The sequence below is a fragment of the Rattus rattus genome, chromosome 12 (assembly GCF_011064425.1).
Source record: "Rattus rattus isolate New Zealand chromosome 12, Rrattus_CSIRO_v1, whole genome shotgun sequence".
In the NCBI taxonomy this organism is placed as follows: Eukaryota; Metazoa; Chordata; class Mammalia; order Rodentia; family Muridae; genus Rattus; species Rattus rattus.
The window spans coordinates 59,571,142-59,595,653 of NC_046165.1; the positions used below are offsets into that span (position 1 = coordinate 59,571,142).

Genomic DNA, 24,512 nt, shown 5'->3' on the forward strand with positions numbered 1-24,512 from the left:
ACTAGCAGCCAAGCTCTCCTACCTTAGAAAAGTTTTTGTTTGTCTTTTTGTTTTTTACAAAACATACCTAAAAATTAAAGTGCCGGAAGGCAAATGATGGCTCATGCTGCAGGACTGTCATGGCCGCCTCTTCCTCCCCATGCCTTCATGATTTCTCCTTAGCCATTGCCACAGCTACACACATGGGTGGCTTCTGTGTCTGTCACAACAGGAAATACTGCTCTACAAAACAACTTTGACCCTCAAATGTCCCTGCTTTAAACCATGGCTCCAAGATTCTTAAAGAGTTGGTTCCTCTCTTCACAACATGGACTCAGTCTTTTCTCCACTTTGACCTGCTGCCCCGTCAAGCATTCAGGCTGTATTGGACTCCCAATTTCATTGCCATGGACTCCTTAGGATCCCTTTACTCTGCCTCTCACTATTGCACTGTGCCCAGGTCCCTGCCCTGAGCGCTCTCACTCTCCTTGAGAGCCTGCACCACCATCAGCTTCTCCTGCTACACTAGTGCTTTCTCTGCCTTCAGTGCGGCTCCCTGTACAGCTCTGTTTACCTCTGTCTGCTGTGACCACACTGAGAAGGTCCGTCTGCGGCGTCTTTGCCACCCCAATAGTCAGCTATGTAGCAGAAACAAGGGCTTTGTGACAGGGTGATTAAATGCGTGATTAAGAAATTACAGACACCAGCCTCTCTGCTGACTTCCTTCACAGTCCAGTTTGGTCACATAAAATTTAACAGCAGCACAGTTCTGACATAATTGTAGTCATCTGTGTCTCCACTGCTGAAGCCACCAGACAGAGCTGAAGCAGACGCGGTGCAGGTGGACCCTGAAGCTGTCTCCGTGGCAGGAGCTGGTGCTGCTTCCGCCAGAAGCCTTGCTCAGGGCCTCTGCCTTGGTTCACCAGATTCCTTTTTACACTCCTCCTTCCACTGCTGTATTCACACCTCTCTGAGTAAACAGATACACGTGTGTTAGTCTCTGCCGTGGCCAACCAGACTCCTTCTTTGAGTAACTGGAAGACTGGTCATGGTTTTTCTTTGACACTTCCCTTTCTCTAAGCAGCGTTCTCTCTCACCAAGCATGTGACGGGAAGACTAGGGCTTTTGTTACGTTAGACTAGTCACCATGGTGCCATCGTAGCCATGCAGCTTACTGCCCAGTGCCAGGGAGAGTTCCTTACGGTTGGATGTCTGTCCTTTGTCAGATGTTGTCTCTGATTCTAGAGCATGCTCTCCACTCTGTTGCCACCTAGTTGTCTTTTTATTTCCTGTTGTATTGGAAGTCTTGTCCAGAGAAACCCTGTGTATCACATGTCCTCAGCACTTCCTGCTTAGCCTCCTGGTGTTCTCAGCTTCAAGCCTCATGTCTGTTTGATTTGATTTGAGTATTTTTAACTGGTGAGACTGATGTACAGTTCGTTCTTCAAGCAAGGTTTTGTTAGAAGGATTGGAATACAGTGGTTGCTGATAAAACCTGGGATTCCCCTGAGGAAGTGATGGGTACGACCCAGTCCACCCTCACACTCTGACCTCCTCTGCTATTAAAGAAATGACAGGTGCTAGCCATGAAGGGATATTGGAAGTTTACCAGATTTCTAATTTCTTTTGCGCATCCAGTAAGTTGACCATGCAGTTTGTCCTTCACAGTATGGGAAGGTTTTTATTTGTTTTGTTTTTCTTGTATCTGTGGTCATCGGGGTATTGGGACAATGCAGGTCTTGTAAAATGAATTTAGAAAAGCTTCTTTCTCTCAAGCTTCTGAAGTGATTTAAGAAAAATTAGTGTTGATTCTTTAAATGTTAGCCAGAGCTCAGCAGTGAGGCTGAGCAGAATATTCCTTAATCGTAAAAGCAGTAGGGCTGGGCTGTAGTTAACAGCACGGGCTGCTCTGCTAGGGGCCCAGGCTCATTTCCTGGCACCCACATGACCGCTCACAGCCGTCTGCACCTCTAGTTCCCGTGGTCCAGCCCCCTCTTTTGACGTCTGCAGGCACTGCACACAGGCGGTTCACAGACTTACATCCGCAAACATTCACAGATAGAATTTTATTAAAAAAAAAAAAAAAAAAAAAAACAGATATTTTTTAAATCAACAGATTTTTTAACAGAGAAAAAAGATTACTTTTTTTTAGAGTAAGGCTTAAACTATATAACTAAATACTCTTGATTTGGGAGAAGTTACCAGGGTCTCCTTTTTCAGATACTCACTGTGTGAAATTAAAGCCTAGAAATACAGACTAATGTAAACACTAAACCTTACTCAGTAGAAGACATTATGCTAGGGATAGCTGAAAATTTTTTATTTAGCATCAAAACTAGTATGGCTTTTTTTTCTATTAGTCACTGCAGTCACAACAGTAATGCCTTCTACCTAATCCCAGTCCACTTTGGAGCATAAATTGTTTGTAAATTTGTATTAATCATCAAACTAGTTCTTAATTATTTCAGTGTTTCCCTAAGGTCCTTTTATTATAAAAATGGAGTCTGTTCATTTCAAAACTCTGCAGAGACTTCTATGAAGTAGATTGTGAGAGTCAGACACGTCACTGTGTCACTGGCATTTTATTTCCTGCTCTGTGTATCATGGGTCTTGCTCCTCAGAGATAAAGGCTTCTGACAGCTGTGTGTTCTGTCCTTGGGCTGAACAGTCCAGGCCTACAGTCCCAGGATTTGTGAGATGGCTGAGGTTGAGTCTGCCTTGCACCCTGGCTTCAGGAAGAGGAGAAGGTACAAGGGACAGATGACGAAGGGACAGATGAGTCCTGTAGAACTCACTGGGTAAAGAACACTAGTGCCCTGGGGGATAGACCAGGCTTCCTGCCTAAGTGGCAGTGACTGCAGAGATTGGGGGAGGGGCAGTGAGCGGCATGCTCTAAGCATCTATTGTCAGCCTTTGAAAATGTTTGAACAGGACATTTAGGATATAACCTAAAGAATTGTGTCAAGAATATTAATCACGGGGTTGGGGATTTAGCTCAGTGGTAGAGCGCTTGCCTAGCAAGCGCAAGACCCTGGGTTCGGTCCCCAGCTCTGAAAAAAAGGAAAGAAAAAAAAAAGAATATTAATCACATACTCCAGTGCCTGTCGTGGACTTTCAGGTCATTTGGCTAGAAAGTTACAAGGTATACTGGCCACAGAGTTGCTGCTTGAGGGGAACCTTAGGACTTAGCAGCTAGTGTAGCAAAGTCTTGATCGTAAGGCATGCCTTATTGTGCACGCCAGTGAGGAAGGAAAAAGCAAAACACTGCCATTCAATTTTCAGATACTACCAGTTGGGAAATGTGTCCTGATTTCAAAGATTAAAATAATGAAGAAATGTGCATCGTAAAATCAGTGAAAGATTATTACACTGGTGCAGAAAAGAGCTGAGAATGGCAAGAAAAATTAGAAAGAATGAAAAGGAGGGGGGTACAATCAAGGACAAGGAGAGAAACTGACCTTGGAAAGGAGGATGATTTATGTTTTCTCAGCTATGAGAAATGAATAATGACCTGGAGAAGTTTAGCGGCTCGGAAGCTAAAAATCTAGCAAGCTGATAACAGGGAAGGCAAGGTCATCTGCAGAAAGAGTGACGGTGGTGGCTGTGAGGGCTGAGACTTCAGAGTGAAAAGGTTCAGAAGAGCGAGGTATGAATGAATTCCCACCCAAGGGAAGGGCTGGCTGCTCAGACTGCAGAGGTGGGAAGCCACTTGGCTATGTTTTGTGGTGTTCAGGAACACATCACATCCCGAGAAGGGTGGGGGTAAAAGGAAGGTGCTGTCTGAAGTGTGGGGGGAGGGCAGGGCATGAACAAGGAACAGGAAAACTTAGTAGGCAGGTTCTTCTCAAGTTTGGCTTGTCTGCCATTTGGGTAAGAAGTAAGGACGTAGCTAGAGGTGATAGATGATTATTTTTTATTTAGAGGAAGAGAAACAATTTCAGGATTAGTGACTGCAGGAGGAAATGCTCACACTGTGGGAACAGTAAGGGACCGTGTAGAACATGGGCAAGACAAGAGTTGTAAGGCCTATGTTTTAGAAAAGACAATGGAGAAGCCAGGCAGCACAGACTGAGGGGAAGGTGTGCTATCCAGAAAGAGACATCGGGGGAGGAAAGGGCAGCAGGGATTTGGGGGTCTTAAGAGGGGAGGGGCCTCTGGAGCATCTGTGCAGTGGGTGGTCTTGGCCAGTGCTGATGGTATGGTGAGGGAATAGGACTGGTTTTCAGAAAAGGGACACCCTGGAAGAAATGTTCAGTACTAGAATCCAGTGAAATCAAACTCAAGCCAAGAGTTTTCTTTAAGTTCATAGATGTCAGTAAAAGCACTAATAATGAGCTTTCTGTTCCCACCTTACATTTTATGCATCTGATAGTCTAACAACAGATTTCGCAAGCCTTTCGTTGCTAGGCCTACTATTGAGCCAAAGTAATGTCTGCTGCCCACAGAAATGAAGTGCGCAAGCTCCCCGCTGAGCCCGTCCTCAGCAGTGAGTGTCAGTGTTCTCAGTCCTGTGTGCATGTCCCTTGGCTACGCGTGTGAACCGGCATACATGCCATCGGGAATCTTCTAATTCTTAGCATTTTGGCTTGTGCGTTATCCTGTGGATTGTTTTCTTACTTAGGAACATGCTATACACATCCATTCAGGTCAGTGAACAGAGTGCTAACTTATTTTTTTCCTATTTGTTTTAAAATAGCTGTGTATAAATATAGCTGCCCCATAATTTGTTCTGCCATCCCCTTGTTTGTGGATAATTGGGTAATTTCCATTTTTTTGCTACTATAAAAGAAAAGGAATGACCAAAAAAGAAAAAGTTGTGTTGACACCAGTCTTGAGTAGCTTGGCTCTTGTGGCTCTAGGACTTTAGTCATGTATACTAAACTAACGTGTGTGTGTGTGTGTGTGTGTGTGTGTGTGTGTGTGTGTGTGTGTGTGTGTGTGTGTGTACACACCTTTTACCCTTACTTCCCTGCCTTACCTTTTCTTAGCCTTCCCCTCCTGTTATTCCTCTTGGTTCCCCCAGTCAGTTTTACTTCTGAGGTCATGTCATACTTGCATTCATAATTTTCTATGTCTGTATAAAATAAATAATGAAAAGAACCATTGAGAGTAGGCGTGACTAGCTTAATTCAATTAACATGATCATCACCAAGTAGATCCCCTAAAACAATAACTTACCTCAGAAGACTCTTAATGAAATACAGCAGCAAGTAACCAGCAGTCACAGTTAGGAATTCTGGTGAGTTGAAAGGCAAGTCTCTTTCTAACATAACTTCCTTTGAAGCCACACAGTGGGCACATAGGTGGTGTTGCCATATTGAACACAGTGGAGACTGGTTTCTGTCAGAAAGCTCTTCTGAACATCCTGGAGTACAGCAGAGTTAAGGATCAAAAGAAGACATACTTGATGAGCACATTTAAAGTAGATGTGTCTTTGTCTGTTGTCCCTGCAGTTACTTCAATGAGAACCAGTACCCAGATGAAGCAAAGAGAGAAGAAATTGCCAATGCTTGCAATGCGGTCATACAGAAGCCAGGTAAAGCCTGAGCTCAGAGGGCAGCGCTCAGCTGCAGCCAGTGGTCTGGACACTTGCCTCATAATGCAGGTCCCAACCCAGTGTTCTCCACATAGCACTTCTGATGTCACCACGACACGAATCAAGTGCTCATACACAATGACTCCATAAGATTTGAAGCCTTGAATTTTTTTAAATTGTGAATTTGTTTTACTAAAAGTTAGCATGAATTTATCAATTCTAAAATAACCATAAAGTAAAAATTTAAGTGAGTTTTGTTAATAAAAATATAAAAATCCATTTTTTTTCAAAGTTGCTCTAAAATTGTATGATCTGTGAGAAAGCTCTTTGGGGTTGGGTTCTGTCTGCTCCCCACATTGGGATGACTTCCACATAGCTAAAGGAAACATGGCCGCTCCCTTTTAAAGTCTCCTGTGGAGTCCACAACCACTCTGCTACTTCTTGTGTGTCTTGTCCCTGTGCATTTGACACGATCAGCTAGTTTCTGCTTGGCCACTTGTTTTGATGGTTTAAAGACTGTGTGAATCTCAGTTTTACACAGTGAAAGGGGCATAATCTTCTTTATTTAGAAATCTGACTGTTAGTCACATCTACCCCCAGAGGAATCTGTACCATGTGCGCACAGGCCTACAGTCCCAGTGCAGGGATTTGCTTCCTCTGGCAAACACGTACAGATTAAAAACCTAAATCCAGAAGACATAGAGGAAGAGACAGTGCAGATGACTGCTTACAGTTGGCATGGTATCTCCTTAAGAATTAACTGTGGTGACCAACAAGACTAAATCTGAAATCCAATCTGAGTGCTACTTTGTGTCCCAGAAGAGTCACATGTATGGACATGGCCATTAGCCTTCAAAGCAACTTGTAACTCATATCTTATATAAGGTAGAACATGTATCTTAAGATCTTAAGACACCAGGAAACTAAAATAAGTCATTTTCTGTTATCTGTACACTTCTTTAACGAATAACATCCCTCTCAGCTGGGTGATGGTGTATACCTTTAACCCCAGCACTCAGGATACAGAGACAGGCAGATCTCTATGAGTTCCAGGCCAGCCTGGTCCACGGAGCGAGTTCCAGGACAGAGAGACCTTATCTCAACTTCCCATAGTAATAATAATAATAATAATAATAATAATAATAATAATAATAATAATAATAATAATAAAAGTTGTTGTTGTTGTTGTTCCAGGACAGAGAGATATTATCTCAACTCCCCTTCCCAATAATAATAATAATAATAATAATAATAATAATAATAATACAATAACAACACTCTTGATGATGTTAATTAAATGGTGCCTCTATGGAAGCTAACATGGAATCTACAATCTGATTTAGAACTCTAGTAAACAGACTTTGTAGAATTTTTGTAATACTGAGTTGCCTTCCTGTGTTGAAGCTTGTTGTGTTATTAGTTGTGGCTAGCTCTGCATCCATTTATATGTTTGTTCACACAGTGATGCTGTTAGCATGTTCTTGGTACTGAGCAATGGTAGCAACGATTATGCCCCATTTTGTTATTTTGGCAGTAAATAGAATCAGAAGCAGCTTTCATCAGAGAAGTATTTCTAAAGGACAGTTCACACTTGGGTCCAAGATACAGATGTCTGATTTTGTTGCATGCATTCACAGGCAAAAAGCTGTCTGACCTGGAACGAGTTACGTCTCTGAAAGTATATAATTGGTTCGCTAATCGGCGGAAGGAGATCAAGAGGAGAGCCAATATCGGTAATGTATCAGAGAGACTGCCTTCTCTCATGAGGAGGTTTGAAATGCACTAAGAGTGGCCAGCTACAAGCTACCAGTCTAAGTGATGGCAACACTTAGGTCTAACAACAGACACCATTGCTTCTCTTCGCATTTTAAATAACATGGTCAGTGCTACCTGAACTATTTTATTTATATTTCAAGAATGCCTTCGTTATTTATAAAGACGCTTCTTCTGGAATGTAGCTCTAACCCTGAACAAGGGGCACTCGGGTGGCTCACAGTAAGGTTTTCTGTGGGGTCCTAGAGAGGAATTGTGAGTCTCCCAGCCTGCTGGCTACTAGTGCAGCCTGGAACTCCACACTAAGAAACGTCTCCTCGGTAGCTGGGATGGAAGATATTCAGCGGACAAGAAGCATGGAAAAGCAGCGAGAAAGGGCATGTGGTGGGCTCCCAGTGTGTAGTCCCTGCTCTGCACTGTGGTGCCCTAAACAGCTCCACTGGCAACAATAACAGTAAAGCTAGAGGACTGCGAAGGCCATGTGACAGTGCCCTAGGAACATGTGTTCGACTAACAAAGAAGAAAATCCCAGTCAAAACTATAGTAAAAGTACGAGGTCAGAATGGATGGGATGAGGTTGGATAAAAGATTCTTTTAAGCTTCTTTCGGGGACTGGGATAGCACAGAGGGAGAAAGGAAGGACCTGGTTTTGATGCCCAGCATCAGGAGAAGTATGACTTCATTTCACTTGCCATTTACTTGCCATTCCACTTCTCAGATGCCTTGCCCTGCCCGCCAGGACAGCTGTTAACAATGTAAGTTCCGTGAAGTGCCCAACAGTCCGCTTGGTACTTAACCGGTGGGAAGTTTGCTGTGCGTCGAGGCTGGACTCTACCCCAAGCTACACAGAGTTGAACTTCTCCCATTGAAAGATGACTAGCGACTGACCATGTTCTGATTTCCTCACCATAAAATCATGTGCAGCCACTATGTGGAGGCAGCAGATAATTTAGGGATCTATTTGCTTTTTTCGAAGAAGCAGCAATCCTGGAGAGTCATGGGATCGATGTACAGAGTCCAGGAGGCCATTCCAACAGCGACGATGTGGACGGGAACGACTACTCTGAGCAGGTGGGTGGCTGGGCTAGCCTTCCGGTTACAGTGGGGGGCAGTGGCAACTCGAGTCTGTGGGTGGTTGTCTGGGGGTCGGGGAGCAGCTGGTGTCCCTCCACTCTGCTCACGTGTCTAGTTAGATTTTCATGCGTTTGGAAAGGAATGTGGTAAGATTCTGTTGTCCTGTTAAATCTGTGAGTAATCTCTATCCACCCCTATGGGTTTATTGTCACACAACAGGACACTTGGCAAGCACGCAATGGGGAGGAGGAGGAGGGAAGAAGTTCAGAGGGAGGCAGAGAAGCAGAGAAGGTAGAAGAAGAGAGGAGGATCTGACCCAAACAAGCAAGTTACAACACTTACCACACACACAGTGTTTGAGAAACACTTAGGGGCATGCGGGCAGCTGTGACCGTGCCTACCGTGGACCACGAAGGCACAAAAAGGCCCCGCCCACTCCAGTCCCATTACACTGGGAACCCTCGTGCCCAGAGGAGTGGCTAACCAGAGTCTCTCTGGACACTGACTCATCCTGTCATAATGCAATACCTGCATGGTTTCTCATCTCATCCTGCTGTGCTCTGCATTGCTTCGGGAAAGTGTATTTAATTGTAGCCACTGCATGGAATAAGTCGATAACTGTGATTGGGGGAATTCCCCACACCCTCAAACATGTTGACAGATTTCATTAAAATGTTCTATAGGATCAAATTTCATTTCCACTTGGGAAATTCAAAGAACACACGGTCCTGTCCCTAGACTCTTTCTTCTGGTGTTGTCCTTGTCCTCAGCCGCCATGTTCTTCATTCTCAGTTGTCCTCAGCTTCCACGTATCCACTATTGCAGCAGCATGTGTGATTCCCTGCAGATTCCTTCTTAAATCCCAAAGGCTAATGTCTAAAAGCCAGAACGAAACAGTAGTAGCCATGTGTCCCAGCAGATTATGCCCCCAGGAGACCCAGTTCTCCAAGCACAGCTCCACCCTTCCCCCCGGGGGAGTGCTGTTTCTTTCTGGAAACATCCCTGTCGTTTGTCAGCAGACCCACATGGATGGATCATTTCAGCAGACCCACATGGATGGATCATTGCCACCTTTTTTTGCAGATGCCCTGAGGGCAGCACATCACATGCTTCCCGCAAGGGACTTTTCTTTCCAAAGCTCTTTGGTACAGAGTCCCCTGAAGATGAGACAGGTGAGATACGTCCCAGATCTGTGATGGCGCCTTTAGTGCCCAGCACACCTGCAAGGACAGCTTCCATCATAGCTTTACTCCTCGATTGTCTGGGTTTGCCTTGGTTTGGTTTTGGAACTTGCAGTCAGTCTCTTGCCTCGGCCTGGGCATGGTGGGGTCACAGGTGTGTGTCCCTACGCCCACCAGCAGCATCACTGTTTACTGTGTGCGACTTAGAGGGTGGAGAGCTTCACTTAGTTCTTAGTCGGGACTGCACCTGCAACTTGTGTGACTGTGGACCGTCCCTGATCTGTAAGGGGCTTGTTCTCAGCAGGGACACACCCTGGGTCCCAGTAGCTTTGTGTATTTAGGAGTACACTAGGTCACTGTTGTATCTGTGGCAAACAGAAAAATCCAGACTATTAGTTTATTTTGATCACTTCAGCTTTGATCAGCACTAGCAATTTTTGGTAGAATAAATACTGTGCGAAAAAAGGAACAAAACAAATCATTTATGTCCTTTTTATTTGTTGAGTCACAAAAAATTCAAAGTCTCTGGACCTGTGTCCATTCAGTGTCTACTTAAATACAGTTCACCTCCACCATGAGATGCACTCAGCCATTTTCTCCACAGATGCTCTGTCCCCTGCACGGCACCCCTGCATGCCTTTTTGTGAGCTTGAGATTGCTGCCAGCCAACCAATAACATTCCTTTCTTATCTCTGCACGTCTAGGATGACAGCACGAGCCATAGCGACCACCAAGATCCCATCTCGTTAGCTGTGGAGATGGCGGCCGTCAACCACACTATCTTGGCATTGGCCCGGCAGGGAGCCAATGAAATCAAGACAGAGGCCCTGGATGATGACTGATCAGGGAGTTAAACAGTTAACTTAGTTTAGACGTAGCACCTTAGCAGACTTTCCTCGGTCCTTAACATGTGTTCTTACAGTATAACTTACAGTTCCTTGTATGTCAGGTAGCCATTAGGGTCTTGTTCTGTGAAGATGGCATGGTGCCCTCATTCAGCCTTTGCATATACTCTCTCAGTATTCAAACTCCAGTAAGTAAGAAGCAAACAGACAAACCTCCCTCTCCCAGCCCCTGAGGTGAAAAAACAAATCTCGCTGCTCCGTCTTAGCATTCCAAGAAAGTGCTTCCAAGTATTTAGATAACCCTCAGTTCTCAAATATTAGGCTCTGTGTAAAATCTTGGGTACCTTTAGATTCCTGTAAAACTAGGCTGTACCCCGTCCCCGCCCTAAGACTGATGGGATGCAGGCTGAGGCAGTGGCACAGGGCCGACAGACACCATCTGGCAAGGATCCGTGGAGCGGAGCACAAGGAACATAGAGCCCCGCCTCGGCGTGAGACGCACTGATTCAGCTGCAATAAGCCGCCTCCTGTCACAGTGTGGCCAGGCTCTACTTCTCTGGGTGCTGTGTTACGAATGTCGTTGGAATCCCAAGCTCAGATCTTGGTTAATGCTAATGCCCAACACAGACATCCTTCTGTCTTACAAGCTGTGTGACCTAGTAGATAATATACTGCCTTCCGCCTTTGGGACCACGATTCTAAAACAAAAAAGACAAAAACCAAGTTCTGAAAAGCAAAACCCAGCTTGAGAGCAGTAGGGAAAAGCATGAGCTGAATGTCGGATGGATGCTGAGCCCAGGTCTCAGGGCCGCTATACATTCCACAGCGCGATGCCAGCGCCTGCCTGGGAAGTATTGGAGTTACCTTGGAAGTTGCTTTGCCTCCTGTTGGTGCCCCCTCCCTGCTACCAAAAAGTATAGAGCTGAGGTCAAGAGTGAGTGGAAAGCAGGCTTTGTACCCGTCACCTGAGGCCCACCAAGGGTTGCTAGGACTCTGCTGGGGACCGTGGCAACTTGACTGTCACAGATGGAGATCCTTGCCTAGCTAGGTGCAGAAAAAGCAGGGGACATTGCCACCTACATGTCGAGCGCGTGGGACAGCAGGACGTCCCTGCTGTGTTCCCTTTTCTGTCCTTGTGGAGGTGTGAAAGCTGTATTGCTACAGGCAATTTATTTAATAATTGGAAGCCATATTGATAATGGATGTGGTAATATTTGTAGTTTAATCTACTTTAAGCGGCAGTAACTAATGGAATTTTTTTCCTTGATCACATATGTAGCACTTTTGTTACTTTTTAAAGATATTTATATTTGATAAATCTTTTTTTCATTTTGAGAACTCAAAATACCAAACAGTGAACTTGCGTTATAAAGTCACCCTGTGGTCACCTTGTCATCTAGTAGCAAAATGATGAACTATTCATGCATCAAAGAAAATTACATCTGCTGGCCTTGTGTGAAAATGATCTCCTGGAACCCTGATTAAATAGCACACTGTCACTGTGGGTAAGAAGAAACAGCCTTCAGTGAATTGGTGCAGTGTGTGCTGAGAGGCTAAGCGTCTCCTGCCTCCCCCATCTGTCTCCTGTTTGTCTAACGAAGGCTTGCTCAGAGGCAGTGTGGAGTGGGCCTTTGAGCAGGTTTCCATCTTCTTGTCTATTGCCTGAACCAATCTCTAAGATAGAAAGTAGGTGCCATCTCCTCACCCCCTGCTTCCTCACCAAGTGTGTTCAGTTTCAAAACTATTGCAGACCCTCCTCCCTTTCCCCGGGGCCGGATACTTGGTATCCTCTGATCTTACCAGAGCACACTCTGTCTGGATTATCCCTTCGGTATGAGTCTTGGTTACAGGAATGCGAGGAGTCATCTTTGAGGGGCTGAAGATGCTACCCAGCCTACATCTGTGACTTTGAAGGGCACTAGGTAGGGCTTGGCCCTGCTCCAATCAGTAGATTTCAGGGGGAAATGTATGCATTTTTCCCAGCTCTGAGGACTGAAGTAAAATGGAGCCATCTTCTCTTACTGTATTACTTGAACCCACAAATTTAAGAGTAGCATTTCTTATTCTCAGGAAAGAGCCTCCCACCCCCTGCACCTACTTAGTATCTTGAATGGTTTATTTGATTTTTTTTTTTTTGTTTCACTTAGGAGACTGCATTACCATTCTTTCCTTTTGTTTACTTGGAAGGAATATTCCTATTATGTCTGTCCATTTTGGTGGAGTTTTGTCTGCTTATTCTCAGTTGAATCAGAAAGAACAGGAGAGGGGGGAAGACATATTTTCCAACAAGCCACATCCATGATTTACCATGAGATTATGATGACTGACAGCCTCTTTACGATGCCGCTGTTGTTTCTTCTCCCTGGCCTTCTTAAAGGAACAGGCTCCAGCTGTTAGACAGCTCCAGACTCTAAGGGAGCTCTGCAGCAGAAGAGCAAAGTCATCCTAGGGCCTTTAGAGAGAGCGGTGGAGCAGAGGACACCAAGCCCTGGCTGGTACAGGCAGTACCAGCTCTGTGTGGCGGTGTGGTGGCCCTGGAAGAGCACAGTTACCATGGAGCCTGGCTCTGTGGTGAGAGCCCACAGCCTCACTGCCTTACGGGGAACCTGCGCTCTCGCGCCTTCAGCAGGGGTTTGCTTCTTTGGGATCAAGGTTCAAAAATCAGGCATTTTCCTGGGTCACTAGGTTTGAGTCTACTTTTGAGTCCTGGTCCCTGAGCTCTTAGAATGGCCACAGAATATCCACAGTCAGACTCATCCTTTGTGCTCCTTGCTTGCCCTGTCTCTCTCTCGCCTCCTTCTGTACTTCTTGTGGTCCCAGAACTCTTCTCGACCAGTGAATACTGGAAGGAGGAGAGAAGGGGCGCAGGCGTTGGTAGACTGTGAGGTTACATTTATTTAAGAATTACTGTTGCTGGATAGGAAGGTAATCTCCCACTTTCTAGTACCTTACATGGCAACCTGTTAACACAGGAGCATTCTGGGATACTCCTGCCTGTCTGAGAGTCACAGCCAGGAGGCAGCAGTGCTCTCCTGTGTGACCGTGCAGAACCTCAGAGCCCAGGAGACTTGAGTTCACAGCAGGCACGTTTGTGTTGAACACTCCTTCAGGCTGGTTACCGAAAGGGAGGACCTGGGATGGGGAGGCAGATAGCCTTTGTCGTTTTCACTCCAGCTCAGTAGGTGACCTCAGAAAGACATGAGCACATTGGAAGCCTGCTTGGACCTCTGTGCTCCGCTCCAGAGCTCTGATGCCTGGCAAGTTTGTCACTCGGCCACACCCATTATTTTAGGACCAGACATCTGGGAATGTTTTTACCTCATGGGGACGGCACTGGGGAAGCTGATAGTTGTCTCCATTCTCTCTGGCTTTAGGAACTCTTTCTTTAAACTCCTCTTGGAGACCAGTCATCAGACACCAGCGGCAGCAGATGCTGTTCTGTCAGGATGCTCCCGGCACTCTGTCCATCCCCACATGGCTTCTCTTCTCCATTCTGCATCTCTGCACCGCATCTCTGCCTTGAGCCGATGTCACTGCACATTTTCTGTCCTCTGAGCACAGGCTCAGTGACAGTGTTAGTGCTCTCTGAACACAGACCCTCCTTCCCGCGACAGGCAGCCAATGCTCCATCTGCCAAACCTGTTACCTTTGTCTACACAGTGAAAATAATCCCTTCCTACAGTGACTTCTCTATCCTGTCCTAAAAGGGTTCACGCCAGGTCCTTTCTCTCCCTGGTCTCAAAAAGGTTGTGGTTAGAAGCAGGACTCCCATCTAACTCAGCTCTGCGCTAGCCCAGAACTTTCTTCTCTTTGGCCCAGACTTTCCTGTGAGCCTCCCCAAGTTCTTAGGCAATAACTGCGTGTGTAGTGGTGGACTCCTGTTCTTTGCCTCCTGCATGAGCGCCACTCTCCCTCCATCTCGGTGATGTTCTCCTCTCGCTATGGTTTTTAGCTGTTTTACTACTGTATTTATTGAGGCTGTACTGAGACCAGCCGATTCCATGTACAGCGTTACTGAGCCGAATTTATTTTTTTAAGATTTCCCAAGTGAAGGTTGGGCACATCGTCCCGTTCTGCTGTGTATGTTTGAGTGGAGCTGGGTGGGGTGCACAGGAGCAGGGGTAGGGGCTGCACATGCCCAGCACTCCTCTGTGTGTGTTCTGTACGTTGCAAATGTGTTTACTCAGGATTAGGCCACCAGTTGTCAGCCATACTGAATTTAACAAACTGCACTGTGGCTGTGAAAGCCCTTTACCATTTCTCTCCTGTGTCTGTCACCACTGTCAGAGTAAGCACCGGGACAGCAGTGGAAGGCTTAGCATGGAGGCAGCCGCAGACGGCCAGCTGCTTTCTAAGGCCTTCATGGTAGCCTGCATCCTGCACGGTGTCCTTCATTACACACACTCCATTTCAAAGATGACCGTCCCTTGAAAAGAGTGATCTCCTTGTTGTGCTAGGGACCCGACATGCAAAGGCCATAGCAGGGAAGGCTTTGAGGCCCATCACATCATCACGCCAGTGTTGTGGTTGCAGAAGCTCATCTCTTACAGAGTATGTTCTAAAAGACTTTCCCCAGTGCCGTTTGTTTCTAACCCTAGGGGGAGATACTACTTATGGCAACATAGAGGGCTGGCACGCTCAGAACGCTTTGTGCACATCCATGGACTGGCAGAAGCCAGGAGTTTAGAGATTGAGAGTTTATGTAGATCCTCATTACACCACATTTGTAGAGGGGGCGTTAATTGAGAAAAAAAAGGAAGGTCAGCAACCTGAAACACCCACATCCTCACAATACTAGTTTTCTTCCTGAATCAAGAGAGGACAAGACTGAAGGAAGGTTCTGCTCGCCCACCTGGCGGTTGCCTTGCAAGCCCTGGTGTCTATGTCTGCAAGCTGCTTTATCGTTCTTGGCATCTGGCAGAACTGAATCTAGCTGGTCCAGTTCCGGTGAGATATGAGTGGCCTTCTTCCACTAGTAGGGGAACTTTGCTGCCGTCCTTGGCTGACAGTCCCTTTCTGTGACCAATTTTCAGGCTGTACAGCTCCAAGCACTGTTGTTGGGGAGCTTGATGCCCCACTTAGAACGCCCAGGGGGCCAGCTCCCCTGACTGCATGTCCGTCGTTTCTCTCGTTAAATATGACTGGCTCCGTACAGCCATAATTAACTTACAAATTCACGATGGTGTGCTGTGATCAAATGAAGGTTTGGCAGAATCTTTCTTCAAATTGTAACCATGGTAATTGAGGGGGTGGCATAGAATGAATATATAAAAGTATAAAGGCAATTGTTCTGAATGACTGAGTGTCCTCCTGACATGTAATTAGCTGTTTTAGCAGGGTGTAGATTGGCATGGTCATAATGAAGAGGATTTCTGTCCTTTATGTGACTGAGAATAGCACAGCGCCCATCCTTGTTCCCTTCGAGCACTAATGCTCCTGAGAACATTCGGAACAACAGCTCAGTAAACCAAAATAATGATATAGGATTCGTCTCCCACGAGAGAGAGAGAGAGAGAGAGAGAGAGAGAGAGAGAGAGAGAGAGAGAGAGAGAGAGAGAGGAGAAGAGAGAGAGAGAGAGAGAGCGAGCATCAGGGATCATTTCAGATCCAGAATGGAAGGCTTTGCTTATTGCTTGCATCTGACTTCCAAATTCTCTTAAACTCTTGTGTCCAGTTTCAACTGATTCTACTTTGGCCAGAAGCTAGTCACTATCTCAAACTGAGGCAGCATCTGGCAGAGCATCCTGGTCCCCATCCTTTCCCTGGCAGCCAGATCCCTTACCTGGGGACACTTGCTGCTTCACTGGGCTTCCTGGCACTTTCCAGCTTTTCCTTGGAAACCTGATTGTTTCCACTGCCACGACCATCAGAGAGTATTTGCTACACTGAAGTTACAGTTGGGTGGTGTTTCCCTTCTGGGACCGTGAGACCAAGAACAGACATGACAGGGACACACACATCGACATCACCCACGAATGCATGGACTCAGGCTCCAGTGTGCGCGCCCCAGCTTGCTCACATCCGGCTTGTTCAGCCCCCGCAAGCATCCCAGAGCTATTCTGCTGTCAGCCCTGGGTCCCTGGCCCTGCTGAGGCCATGTGCACTGTCCCCCAGTTTGTTTCTCGTAAGCCTTCAGGTGGGCATCATAGAACCCTCACAGCCTGTAGCGTCCTCTGGACCGCACACTCTCTAACCCCTCTCCAGCTGATGCTTAGTTGGACTTTTTCTTTTTTTTCTAGTCATCCTTTGCAGGAGCCTTGATTCAATTAGAGCGTCAGAAGGGTCCACCGGAATGCCAGCAGCTACCAGTGCTAAGTGGCCTTTTATAAGTTCTTCTGCCCATGAGGCTCGACCCAGGTGAGGTTAACTTGAGTTCAAGAGCCCTGTCTTTTTTTAGGCTGGAAACTGTGGGATTAGTTAGTAACTCTGTGTGTGTGTGTGTGTGTGTGTGTGTGTGTGTGTGTGTGTGTGTATGTGTGCGCGCGTGCGCGCGCTCTCACGTACACCCTTCTATAGACTGTCCCCTCTCACCCAGAACACTAACTAACCAAGATGCTGGTTCCAGCCCTGTTGTGTGGAAAGGCTGAGGTTGAGTATGAGCCTGGAGAGGGCTAGAGAGCCTTTTTCCCTCAGCACACAGACACACAGAGAGAGGAAGTTTCACTTCCTAGAGATGCCTTGGTTGAGTCCTCCCAGATACCTCCAGTGGAGCGTGCAGCAGGTGTCTGTCAGGAAGGTGGTCCTGGGAGGATGGCCTTTGCTGATGCCTCTCTAAGTTACCTTGTGGTCCCTTCCCATACCTGCAGGTCAGAGGTGTGGTCCTTGGGACTTGTCAGCCTTGCTGTGGATGTCGGACTTCTTATTTTCCAAGCTGCTGAGCAACTGCTTTGTCCATTAGAGGTTCAGGTCTGCCTTCTGGTTCCATTTTGAAAAGTCACTGGTTAAGCTAATTGTGTGACTTATGAGACACATACCGCACAGCAGCAGACATTACAGTTACCTGTGAGCATTCAAAGGAACAAACTGGCATGCAGGTAGAAGTTCCTAGCCTCATCTGCTCAGGTGCTCAAGGGGCTGCCCTGACTAAAACCACCCCACCCAGGGTAAATATTCATGTATGTCACAGGTAGCACCACCTCAAAACACAAAAAAGTTCAGCAGCCAAGGACAGTGCAGGTGGCACTCGTCTCAGAAGAGCCAGCCTCCCTCTCTCCCTCCCTCCCTCCCTCCCTCCCTCACTCCCTCCCTCCCTAAGGAAAACCCTAGAGGTGATTGTTGTAAGAATCTAGATACTGGTATTTGGAAATGTGTAGTCTTACTCTGCTGAGGTCACTGCCAACCCCCTTGCAGTTCTCAAGCACATGGGGTCACCCCCAGTGCCACAGCCACTCTCATCTCTGCAGCTGAAGTGCATCACTGTGGGCTGATGGCCCCAGCCTGCTCTTTTCAGTTCTTTTCAGCGCTTAGCTCCCTGACTGTGGGGCACCCTGCTTGAGTTTCTGAAGGTTTGTGGAACCCTCCTACAAACCCTGCTGTCCCTTTGCCATAGAAAGGGAGGTAGAAGCATTGTGGAGTCCAAGGTTTTGGTGCTCTGGTATTATTGTGACTCTGCCATGGCCTTCCTTGGCTCCTTATCAACACTGACTGACCCATAAGTAGCAGCTTCTTGAAGATACTCAAATTTAGACCAAGAGTAAAACTTTTTAATATCTAGAGTCCAAAAATGGAGCAGGCTGCCTCAGGGTTAATGTGGAGGTTTAATGACTACTGGTCAGTGACACCAAATAAGGGACATCTTCCAAATGACCTGCTACACCCCCCCCAAACACATATCTTCTTTTCTAGCTCATTTTCTTACAAAATTAGGTTCTCGGAGAGTTGGCTAGGTCACTGTCGTCTTGTGATCTGTCACATCATGGGTAGCCTTAAAGCCCGAGAGAATGAAATACACCTGAGGAGCAAGGCGGAGGGACTCGGCAGGCTGGCTTTACTGTCTTCACTTTGCCCCAAACACCTTGGTTTGAAGAAAAAAAGAGTATGGGTGCCTTTCATTTTGGTGTAATCAAGATTTTGCATCTTTGTTGGTGGCCAAAGGTGCTATAGAAAGTGTGGGATGGAATCCGTGCCTGTCACCTCCTAGGGCTCAAGACACAGAGCAGTCCCAGGGACCTGTGTCAAGGTTTGTTGCCCCTGCAAGGACTTAGCTTCCCAGCACTTCCAGGTCAAATCTCTACAGTCTTGTTTGTAGCATCCTCAGCCCAGAAATCCCTCCCATTTTGCTTTACTGGAATTAAGAGCCCAGCCTAAACCTATGAGGCCATCTGTCCACTCTACGGCTCGCTGAGGCCATTAGACTAGAAAACCAAATGGCATTAGAGCTGTATGAATGCAAACAGCAGCTTCTCTCTGATGCTTCCTGGGCCCCGTCTGCAGGAGAGGTGTGTGTGTGAGAGAGAGTCGTGTGTACTGAGTGGAGGTGAGCACTTTCAGAAAGCACCCCTCTATCCTTTGCCTTGATGCCTGCATTTCCCTGTTTGAAAGCAGTGGGGATCTCATCACGCAGCTCTGAAAATGGGCACCAGAAAAACAAAACCAAAGTTCTCAGGGTGGGTAGGGCTCTTCTTTCCGAGCACTGGCCATTCTGGCATGCGTTCTCCTTCACGCTCTTGGGTTCTACCACAGCACTGCTCTGAAAGCTCTCTTCTTTCTTAGTGTTTCCTCATAATGACCCTAAACAGTGTGTCAGGGCAGTCTGTACCTCATTAGGTGCAGATCAGGGACCACAGATGCCAAACGGGCCCCTGAGCCACCACATAACTTAACTGGCTGGAAGGTGCCAAGACTGTCAGTTATCTCCCCTGGAAGAGCCTTCTCCAATCTCCCCATGGGCTCGGCCTCCCCTCCATGGCCATGGTTAGGTTGGGTCTGCAGTACCTTCTAGAACAAACTTCTCATTTCTGTTTAAGTGCCTAAGCAAGTTACAGACCTCTGGAACCTGCCTGAGAGTTGGCCTGTGCCCTGTCCTTCCCACCATGCACCCGCCCCAGGACAGGTGTTATGCACATCCCACTCCCCAACCCAGTGTCCCTGCCATTCTGCAGGCAGAATGGTCACAAGGGCAAGCATGGGGAGAAGGCCGGCTTTGTCACTGTTTCCCGTGTTCTTTCTGTTGGTGTGACTGTGGTCTTGGGTCAGAGGGAGTTTTAAGGAATCTACTTGGCTAGAGCTCGGTAGCTACTGAGCAGGAGTGAGACAGCCTCTGAGCAGAGTCCTATCTGTCAGCACTTGGGGCCGTTTCCAGCTCTGAGAGGGCCAGCAGGCAGGGGTCATGACTGATAAACCTGTGTGCACTGGAGCCCTGACCGTGTGCATCCACAGCCCAGATACCGAGGAGCTGAAGGCCATCAGCAGTAGAGTAAGAGCCAATGTGCATTTTTTAAAGTGAGTTGAGAGACTTTCTTTTGGGGAATAGTTTAAGTGTAAGCTAGATCTGGGCCCTATTTACATGGGGTATAGGACAGGTCGTTGACTGTGCTGTGCTTGGTTGGTTACAACGGTAACAAGTAGGAAGGAAGAATCCATTCCACAGGCACCTTATTACCATTGATGCAGGATTTTTGTTCAGGCAGTGGAGGAGCAAACCCTGGGCATTTGCATGTAACAGGTGCGGATGGCCCTGCCTCACCTAGAGAGGGGAAAGCAGTGGGTGAGTGGCCAAGTGGTGGCTAAAAGGAGGCTGTGGAGCATGCAAAACCACACTTCCTCTGAGGACTGTGTCACCCTCTAGACGCAGCGTCCATGGTCTACCTATCAAGCACCTGTCTGGCCCGGTGTAACTGAGGAATGTCAACTGGATGCAAATTAAGGGACGACAGCATTGAGTCAGAGCGTCAGGAGGACCAGGATTCTGGGCCCTGACTGGACTTGAACGTTCTAGCAAGAGCCGAATGCAGTCCTGTTGAGTCCCCCGTGGGTCTGGGAACAAGCTGGCATGGGCAGCTGGGAAGTGGAAAGCACGCTTACGTGTTCTGACCAGACACCAGGGACCATGTCTTGAGGTTGCCTGCAGGTATTCAGCCTAATGGCTGTGTAGGATCCTGCCAGATGAGTCGGGGAGGGAGCAGGGCGCCCTCCTGGCCTTGGCGGTTGTGTGTCTTAGTCTCTGTGTTTCCCTTTGGTGTCTTCTCTGGTCTCTGTCCCCATCTTGTGTGCCATGTGTCCCTGAGGGTGAATCACACCTGTGTCTGAGTCTGCTGTAAGGTGTCCAGTCTACCTCAAGGGGTCATCATGGCAAGCTCTGTCCACATGGAATCCTCCGTACATGCCACACACACTGGAATGTATACCACCCCACCCCCATAATCTCTTGACCCCATCTTTCCCCATAGTCACCACAGACTCCTAGTGCAAATTGGATGCTGCTTTAAATGTGAAAAATTTGTTCAAAAGCTATAAAATCTGAATGAAAGCTAAAGCTGAACTTATAAGCCTTGTTGCGTATGAGCCAAAAGTGCAAAAAGCTCTATATAATGAACTAACCTGCCACTCGTATAAATATAAATATATATAAATATATTAAAAATCAGACTGTTCTACAAAATTGTGTATTTGTATTTTTGTGTACGTACAATTTTCTGCTAAGCAGAAGGAGGGTGTAGTATAGGGCGCTGTGAGAAGAGATTTGGTTTAATCCCATTTCTTTGTTACTTATTTTTGTTAACATCAGATGCCTGTCTTCGTCTTCTCTGTGTATGACACTGTTTGGGAAGCTGCAGTATCCTTCTTACCTAGGCCAGAGTCTGTGATAATAAAGCTGGGGCACAGGGAGGTAGGTGTATGGCCACCACCTAACTGAAAGGGGGGCAGGCTTGCCCCCCCGAGGCCAGGCATAGTATAGCATTCTGACTTGTCTCTGGGAAGCAAACTCCCTTTTTAGAAACCAGTTTCCCAGATAAGATCACTGGGTACCCAGACCCAGGGAGCAAGGGGAGACTTCTCTCCATTGCCCAGGTGACTTTCCTAGCATAGCTCCCAGCCCCCTGGCTACCACTGGGCCATGTCTCCCAGGTAGCTGCTGCCTTTTCGGACAGGGTTACCAGATGCCTCCCCTACCAGAGCTGTCACCAGAGGTCCAATTCTTTACCTGGAGCATCTCAGAACCCACTTTGCCGGTGCTAAACAGGAGAGGGGTTAGAGTGGCTGCCAATAATGGCCAGAACCAGCCCACCAGAGGCCAAGACAAGCTTGGGTGCCCACCGCTGCCCACACCCTCCCAGCCCCCTCCTGGCCCCTGGTGGAGCCTGCGCTAGGGAATGATACTGCACCTTCCCAGTAGGACTCAGATTCTAACAATGTGTGATGACTGTAGCAAGAAGCCCTTGTTTCTCGATGTAAATGGTCAAAGAAACAAGTGCTCTACTGTATTGATTAAATAGTTCCAATGAGTCCTGTTTCATTGTATCTCCTATTCTGGATTAGTGCCTTTTGGACAGTAGACTGTTCTGTAATTAAAATGTAGTATACTGCTTTTTTGTACAGTTTTGTTTTAACAAAACTTTTTTTTAATTTGTGTTTATTTTAGTATTGTATCTATTAGAGAATAAAATGTATAACTGAGCAAAGTCTGTCTGGGATTTCTTTGGATCCAAATAATCATGGCAGTGGTGTTTGTCCCCAGTTGGCCAAAGCAGATATAGGCGTCTGTTTTGTGCACCCTCCCTTGTACAGCTTTTAGTTTGTTTTTGCAGTTATAGGGACCACATTCCAGGCGAGTACCCAGGCCCCAGCTCAGCCTTTCAGACTTTCCAAAGGGACAGGGGAGCTAAGAGATCACAACTACAAACCCTGAGCAGAACCCCTGCAGCCACTTCATGTTGGGGGTGGAGTGGGAATCCAGTAAGGCTCCGCCCCACTTAAGGTCCTGTAGCTTTCATTTCCCACTGCACCCTGCCCACCTGAGCCTCTAGAAGCTCGCTCTGAAAGCTCTATCCAGAGGAGCAGAAACAGAAAATGGCAGCTTTGTTCTCCCTGTTCTGGTTTTCAGTGGTGAGCAGAAGGAAGACCAGGTCCCAGCCGCCCCTGTACCCCTCTTTAGAAGACTGAGAACCATTTCCCTTCATGGTGTGTACACATAGGGGAGTCTGACAGCACAGCTCAGATCAGGATCAGATCTCCTTAGCCTGGGCACATGCACTATGTGGCCAAGCATCTCCCTGGGGTACCCTCTCTTCTCTGAATCTAGGAGTGACTTCCGAAGCTCCTCCAGGCCCAGGAACAGTGCCCACATTCCTTGAGTCACTCAGTAAGAGTGAACCAAGTGTGACACTCACTACAGCCCATGCCAGGGCTTGGTACAGGCTAGACCTCTCCAGGGGCTGCCAGGTAACCATAGTCTGGAAAAGATGATGTTTCCACCCCAACCCCCACTGCTGGATCAGTTCCATTCAGAATCCTGCCTCAACTTTCAAGGGGCTGCTCCTGGCTGCCACATTTTTTGTCTCTGCCTGGCAGGACGTAACTCTGCTGCACTTGGGAATACAAACGAGTCCTGTGCAGACAGAAGCTGCCTATGGCTGATGGCCACCTCTGCTTGGGCCTCCGGGTGCCCTTGACCCAGCATTCTCAGGCTATTTTATTATGAGAAAAGGGCAGAATGATGATTGGTGCACGGAGAAAAACAGGAGTCCTGTACCCTGGAAACAATGCTTTACTATAGCAAAGTGGCTGAGTAGGGACCCATGGGTGGCAGAGGAGGTCCCTTCTCTAGCACAAAACCAGAAAAGGTAGGCTTCCTGGTGGGCAGGTCTAAAGTCAGGTTCCATAGCCCTAACTTATCCCTCTTTCTAAAACACCTTGTTCCTAACCAATGGTTCTCAACCTGTGGGTCTTGACTCTTTCAGAGGGGTCACCTAAGACCATTGGAAACCAGGTATTTACACCATGATTCAAGTCAGCAATATTACAGTTATGAAGAACCAACAGTTACAGAATAGTTGGGGGTCACCACATGAGGAACTGTATTAAAAGGCCACAGCATTAAGGTTGAGAACCACTGCACTCCAGGGTATATCTATGTGCAACAGTAGGAAGACTTTTGCTCTCTAGTTTAGTCCATAATGGGGCCTATCATAGGTCAAAGCAGATGTGAAACCCCTGCTTGAAACCAGGGAACATACATACATACATACATACATACATACATACATACATACATACATACATACATACACACACACACACAGAGAGAGAGAGAGAGAGAGAGAGAGAGAGAGAGAGAGAGAGAGAGAGAGAGAGAGAGAGAGAGAGAGGAGAGATATGGGGGATAGGGGAGGTGCAAGTCACCTATTAGCCCTGAAGCTCCACTTAGTTTTCGTCTCAGTCCCCCCAGGAATGTGATGCTGCCTGGCTTCTATGAGGGGCCAAAATGACTGAGGGATTGGAGACAGACCAAGATGCCAATAGGGGCTTCCAGGGTCTTTAGTCACGTCTAGGGGTCACAGAAATTTGTGCCCTGGAGCCTCTTGCTCTCTGGAAACCCTAGGACTACCACCAAGGGACAGTGTACTCAGTTGAAACCCCGGGTGAGGATAGGGAAGAACAGGTAAGACTGACCTCAGACATAAGCAAGAAATCACCTGGATTTATTTCGAAGCTGTTGGTCACTTGATGGAAAGGCATGTATAGTACAAAATTACAATAGTGTGGTTCCTCATACAACATAAATCATCTTTACTATTCATTACAGGGTCTTTGGATTTTAAATTCCCATTTAACATGCACCAATCACTGAAATCCTGGAATCAACATCACACATGTGAGCTCTTATTTACACAGTCCACGCACCCGTGCTTTTCCCAACTTTCCCAACACTGCATGAGTGTCCACAGCACAGCAGGAAGGCACCATAGAGAGAGAGAGAGAGAGAGAGAGAGAGAGAGAGAGAGAGAGAGAGAGAGAGACTAAGAGATGTTTTGGGTAGTGTCAGGGACCGGAAGCAGAGGCTAGACACTGCTCCCGGGGAAGGCACTGAAGATGGCCCTATGGTCTCTGACCTGAGGTGGCCTGGGCCTTGAGGCACTAGAAGCTTCAAGTCACCGTCAGGGCAACACATAGCACAGGCAGCTT

At 47.2% G+C, this 24,512-nt stretch overlaps 1 protein-coding gene across 13 annotated transcripts in view; it reads left to right on the forward strand.

Moving 5' to 3' along the window:
• Positions 1 to 22,009, forward strand: part of Hmbox1 (homeobox containing 1) — a 132,227-nt gene extending 110,218 nt beyond the window's left edge. The window contains exons 7-11 of one of the 13 annotated variants that reach the window (XM_032917938.1): positions 5,433 to 5,515; positions 7,153 to 7,248; positions 8,265 to 8,359; positions 16,628 to 16,745; positions 20,176 to 22,009. In XM_032917938.1, the coding sequence (XP_032773829.1) occupies positions 5,433 to 5,515; positions 7,153 to 7,248; positions 8,265 to 8,359; positions 16,628 to 16,717 (364 nt within the window). In that variant the 3' untranslated portion in view covers positions 16,718 to 16,745; positions 20,176 to 22,009. Of the gene's footprint in view, positions 1 to 5,432; positions 5,516 to 7,152; positions 7,249 to 8,264; positions 8,360 to 8,581; positions 9,396 to 10,247; positions 11,741 to 16,627; positions 16,875 to 17,194; positions 18,199 to 20,175 lie in introns of those variants that run through there. The other 12 variants (XM_032917937.1, XM_032917927.1, XM_032917928.1 and 9 more) reach the window with 12 other exon arrangements.
• Positions 22,010 to 24,512: the final 2,503 nt, after the last annotated feature.